At 46.8% G+C, this 5,571-nt stretch overlaps 1 protein-coding gene across 1 annotated transcript; it reads left to right on the top strand.

Annotated features, from left to right (window-relative positions):
* Positions 1-1,362: 1,362 nt before the first annotated feature.
* On the top strand, positions 1,363-2,442 carry LOC124245508 (melanoma-associated antigen B16-like). The gene has a single exon (XM_046672889.1). The coding sequence runs from the start codon at positions 1,363-1,365 to the stop codon at positions 2,440-2,442; it is 1,080 nt and encodes a 359-aa protein (XP_046528845.1).
* The last annotated feature ends 3,129 nt before the right edge of the window (positions 2,443-5,571 follow it).

Genomic DNA, 5,571 nt, shown 5'->3' with positions numbered 1-5,571 from the left:
GAGTACCTTGTTATGAGGGAGCAGGCCTCAGTTCAGCAGAGGGGGGAATGGCAAGCCCTGTCAACTCTCAGCATAAGACTCTGAGTGGGGACTGTTGGGACCACCCACTTCACAAGAGAGGGGACCGCTAGATAAGGGCGTGCTGTCAGCTCTGGGAGGCCCTGGAATAGCTGTCAAACTGAGTTGCCTATGACTTCTATCTTGAGTTTGCAGGAAGGTGAAGGCTAGTCTAAGGAGTGCTGCCTCAGGTGAGCAGAGGGAGGAGTCCTAGACCCTGCCAGGAGTCAAGGTAAGATGCTGAGTGAGGACTTAGGAGATCTCTCGTGCAGAATGGAGAAGGCCCCTCAGAACGCTGTTGTCAGCCCTGGGAGGAGGAGGGGGTAGCCAGGGGTGACTTCTCCTGACTTTTGCCTGAGGAGTATAAGGATGGTGAGGACATTGGTCTGAGAGTTGCAGCCTCAAGTAAGCAGAGAGCGAAATCACAGGTCCTGCCAGGAATCAAGTAAGATGCTGAGTAAGGACTGGGGCATCACACACTCCAGAACAGTGGGGACCCCAAAGAGCCTTCCCCTGTTGTCAGACTAAGTAGGCCCTAGAGTAGTTGTCAGATTTTGGTGCTTTCTGACTGGCTATGAGAGTCTGAGGGCTATTGTCTAAAGTTAACAGAGAGAGGTGTCTCAGTCTCTGTCACTGTCAAAGTCATGACCCTCAGGATTGAGGGGACCACACACATCAGAGCAACAGAGCCCCGAGAGCTGCTCTCCTGTCACTTCTGGGAGGCCCAGACAGGTATGGCCTCGTGAAGGGCCCCCTCACTTCCTTCCCTTCAGCATCTGTCACCCCTGTGACTTTCTTTGCTGAAAGGCTCTGAGAAGAGCTGTCACTCTGAGGCACCCTCTTGCTTCTTTTTAACTCGAGTGTCTCAAGGAGATGAAGGCCTCTTTATGAGGTGATAATCCTTGGGTCAGTAGAGGGAGGAGTCCCAGATACTCCCTGGGGTCACAGAGAGGATTCTGAACAAAGGCAGAGGGGACCACCCACCTCAAAACAGAAGGGATCCCACAGAACCTGACCCCACCTGTCCTGTTATCAGCTCTGGGAATCCTCGGGCTGAGTTGACTGGCTGAACTCTGAAAAGCCTTCTCACTTCCTCCTTCAGCATCTCATACGTCAGGACAGGAGATCTGTGAGGCTCTGGAGCACTACCCAGAAAAGATGGGTGGAGGCATTCTTCCTCAGAGTCACCACAGTTGAGTTTACCAGATAAGGCTACTCACATCCTCCCTTTCTCCCTAGGTTGTGGTTCCCTATCATCCACCCTCCTGCCCACATTCCTGCCTGCTACCACTGACGAGAGTGAGCATGTCTCAGGGTCAGGAAATTAAGTGTTGCACACAGGAACAACACCATGAGAGTGAGATCCAGGGCCTGGAGGCTGCACAGGCCTCTGAGGTTATGGAGGAGATCTTTCCCTCCTCCTCCCATCCTCTAGTGCCTGGCAACCTAGAGGAGGCTGTGGTTGCTGGGACACACAGTACTCCCCAGAGTCCTCAGAGTACCTATACATCTTCCACTGGCATCACAGCCACCTCATCCAGCAGCCAAGAAGAGGATAGTTCAGCTTCTTCACAGTCAGATGAGAGCTCCAGCAGCCAAGAGGAGGAGGATAGTTCAGCTTCTTCAGAGTCCCTGTCAGACACTGAGAACTTGCTGTCAGACCCTCTAGAGGAGAAGGTGTCTTTGTTGGTGCAGTTCTGGCTGCATAAGTATCAAATGAAAGAGCTGATCACAGAGGCAGACATGATTGATGTTGTTATCAAAGAGTACAGGGATAACTTCCTTGAGATCTTCAGGAGAGCCTCTGAGCGCATAGAGCTGGTCTTTGGCATTGATGTGAAGGAAGTTGACCCCACTAGCCACAGCTATGCCCTCGTCAACAAACTGGACCTCACCTATGATGCGAGTCTCAGTGGTGATGAGGGCGTGCCCAAGACCAGCCTCCTGATAATTATGCTGGGCGTGATCTTCATGAAGGGCAATCACGCCACTGAGGAGGAGATCTGGGAAATGCTGAATATGATGGACTTATATTCTGGGAGGAAGCACTTCATTTTTGGGGAGCCCAGGGAGTTCATCACCAGAGATTTGGTGCAGGAGAAGTACCTGGAGTATCGACAGGTGCCTGACAGTGATCCTCCACGCTATGAATTCCTGTGGGGTCCAAGAGCCCATGCTGAAACCAGCAAGATGAAATTGCTGGAGTTTTTGACCAAGATCCATGGGTCTGACCCCACTTGCTTCCCAACCCAGTATGAGGAAGCTTTGAGAGATGAAGCAGAGAGAGCCCAAGCCAGAGTTGCAGCCAGGGCTGGCACTACTGCCACGGCCAGAGCAAGTTCCAGTGCTAGTCCAGCAGCTTCTCCCTCCCCTAGTGAAGTCTGAGACAGAGTCTTCACTTTGTCATTGAAGAGGGCAATCTTCTAATTAGTGGAGGGCTGGGATGCGGCTGTAGCAAACACAGCGTATAACATCTTTGTGTCCCTCTTCTTTATGGTTAACATGGAAGTTTATCTTTTGGGGGGAGTTAGTTTTCAAATGTTGTTCCTTTTAATATAAAAATTCATTAGCTTCAGAATCTAACTTTATGAATTACATTCGTCTTACATTTATTGCTAGTTATGAAAATTTAAGAGTACAACTTTTGCTTGTTTGTAAAACAAATTGTGAAACTGACCATCTTATTTCGTGATCTGGAAAAGATAACATGACATTTGAACAAGCATTTCCTTGGAGCTGTCAAAGGACTCAGCAGTGAAACAACTGGGATCAAGAAAAAGTCCTAAAAGATCATCAGTTCTTAGCTTTCCTTATCCCTTTTGACCTGTCATTCTGTAAAATTACATGACATATACACGCATTTGCTTAGCTTATTTAAGAATATATGAGAAATAAATCTTAATAAATTAGACCCATGTACACTGGCTCATTTATTCCCCAAACAGTAATTCAACATCTGCTCTTTCAAAAGCACTGTGTTAGTACTGGGATGCTGAGATAAACAAGACTCACTACCCACCTATAGAAATTGTAGAGTCTAAGAGCGGGAATTATGTAAAGACAATGGCGGGTATCCTTTAATACCAAAAGAAAGCGTAAAAAGGAGTCAGGAGGCGGGGATGGGGTGATCCATATGAGGGTATTCAAGTGTAACTGTCCAGAGACATGGCAGGCTGAGGCCTTGGGAAACTCCTAGTCCTTCCGTGGGAGGTAATTGTAAATTAAACTGCATGGTACACTAGATGAGGCTGTGGGACTGATGAGCAGGGGTCAGACCCTCAGATGGTGTGCCTCAGAGTTGAGAGATTTAAGCCTGGAATGGAAAATTGTTCTTAGCAGTGACTTTGGGTTCATGGGTAAACAGGATCCCACTTGGGACAAGAATGGAAGATATCCTGTGTTCTTGTCCAAGTGCAGTTGAACACAGTGCACGAATTAGGTGTTTTATAAATATCAAGGAGTTTGTGAGAAATAAGCATGATACTTTCTTGAGGTGAGATACCTGGAAACCACTGGGCTGGCACTCTGTCCTGGGCTGGGAGATCCAGAGCCCACACCACTCAAAGGACATTTTAAGTAAGTTATGTTCAATATAATTTGGTAAGCTCTAACCAAGGCCTATATTTTTGGAGGGGGTGAATGAATGAAAATAGGGAAAGATTGCTGGAAGGACAACTGGGAGGGAAGAAAGGAGTTAGTCCTTGACACAAATTCTAGGAGCTCTGAGTTGCATCCAGTTGGGAAATGCTCCTCCAAACCCAAATTAAATAATATATCTTCTAATAAGGAAGATTTTCTGAGGTTTTATTGCTAAGCTGAAGTTTTGGCTGATTTGGTGTTCCATGTCCCAGAGCACTGCATGTTCCCTGACATCTCCTGGATAAACAAATCCCAGAGGGGAAGGTGCTAGTGTCTGGGGTCAAAATAATCATAGAATAACTGCAAATCATTCAAGCCCCAATGCACACTATGCATTGTGCTGGGGGCTTTATATATACAACACATAGATTCCAATAGTCCTACAAACAAGACAGAGCTTATCAAGCCCATTTCACGATGAAGAATATAAGGCTTAGAGAGCTTGAGAATGTGCCCAAGTTCACAGGCCTAGTATGTGACACAGTTGGAACTGGACTTCTGGTCTGAATTCTTCTAGAGCCCATGCTATTCTACTCCTCCCAACCTGAGGTCAACATTCTGTCTGTTAATTCATTTCTCTTCTTCTTACTCCATAATGCCTCTTAAAGGATAAAAAAAAGAAGGACCTTGTCGCTAAAGTACCAAAAGCAGGTATAGAGAAGGAAGGTGAAAATGAGAATCAAACACAATTTGGGAATTGTTGGTGGGATTCATTTACCCAGGGTGTTGCCGCCTAGCCCCTGAGAGCTGCCTCTGCACAGTAGCTGGCACATGTGTCCAGTGCCCACACTTTCTCATATTACAGCTCCCTTCCCCTGGGTTTTCCCCAGTGTACACTCCTGTCCACCTCTGAAAACTGACCTACTGATCAGCTCTTCACCACGTCCTCCTCTGGGCACTGCACCCTGGTCCCAGTGCAGCCCAGAATCACTGGCCTTCCCCCTGACTTAGAGCATTCCAATTCCCGGTAGGCATTTCCTGACTGACCCTCACCATGGGATCTCTCTGATAGCAACAAGCCCTTCTAGGTGAAGTTCTCTTTGAACAGTGTAGTTCAGGTACACGGTCATTCCCTGATGGGCTTCTTCACCACACTCTCAAAGCATTTTACAAATGGGCTTGTGAGTAGAGTCTACTTTGGCATAGAACATACTGGCTTTTAGCATGTAAACCTGAAGTAGGAGAAGCTTTGGAAACCACTATGATATTTGCAGTAGGATTTTAATGGGGCGTCATATTTGAGACTAGCCACTGAAAAGAAACGCCAATGAGTGAGCACACCTAGGCAGTCAAAAACCAAAGCCTCCCTGTTAAGGGGTAGATGAAGGAAATACCATGGAAATCACTGTGTAGCAAACATCTATAAATCCCGAGTCTGAATTCCTGTACCTCTGGAGTCCTAGGAGGTATAAGGAATGGAGATGCCAAGGATTGGTTCTTTGGCCTACATGCTATATTTGATTAAAAAAATTAATAATTCACCATCCTTCTGTTGCCTCGTCTGTGTACTTTTCCCAGTAGAACTCCTGGTTTTCAGCGTGCCTAATGTCACCTGTACAGGTGTTCAGGCATGTTCAGTCAGGTGGTGTGTGGCAGGGACTCCCAAGTTAAGATATTGACCATGCACCAAAAGGAAAGAGAAAATTTTTGGCCTACTGAGATTATAGAGGTTTTTGCAAAGGGGAGTGCAGAAAGGCGCTATTGAGGGAAGAAGGTTGAGTCTTTCCTGTGGAGATTTACAGGGTTCTTTTGAAAAGGAGATGTGATCCTGTACTTGAAAGCACTCATCACATAGTAGGATCCAAAAAAAGGTTGGTGAATTGCAAGGCCAACATGGCCTTCACAAAAACTCGCCCAGAAAACAAAGAAGTTTGT

This window comes from Equus quagga, chromosome 10, assembly GCF_021613505.1.
Source record: "Equus quagga isolate Etosha38 chromosome 10, UCLA_HA_Equagga_1.0, whole genome shotgun sequence".
NCBI lineage: Eukaryota > Metazoa > Chordata > Mammalia > Perissodactyla > Equidae > Equus > Equus quagga.
Note: the sequence above shows the minus strand (reverse complement) of the source record. Positions and strands in the feature narration are given on the sequence as shown.

Excerpts from the sequence above, each read along its gene's own strand:
- LOC124245508 (XM_046672889.1), top strand. The coding sequence starts at position 1,363 with ATGTCTCAGGGTCAGGAAATTAAGTGTTGCACACAGGAACAACACCAT.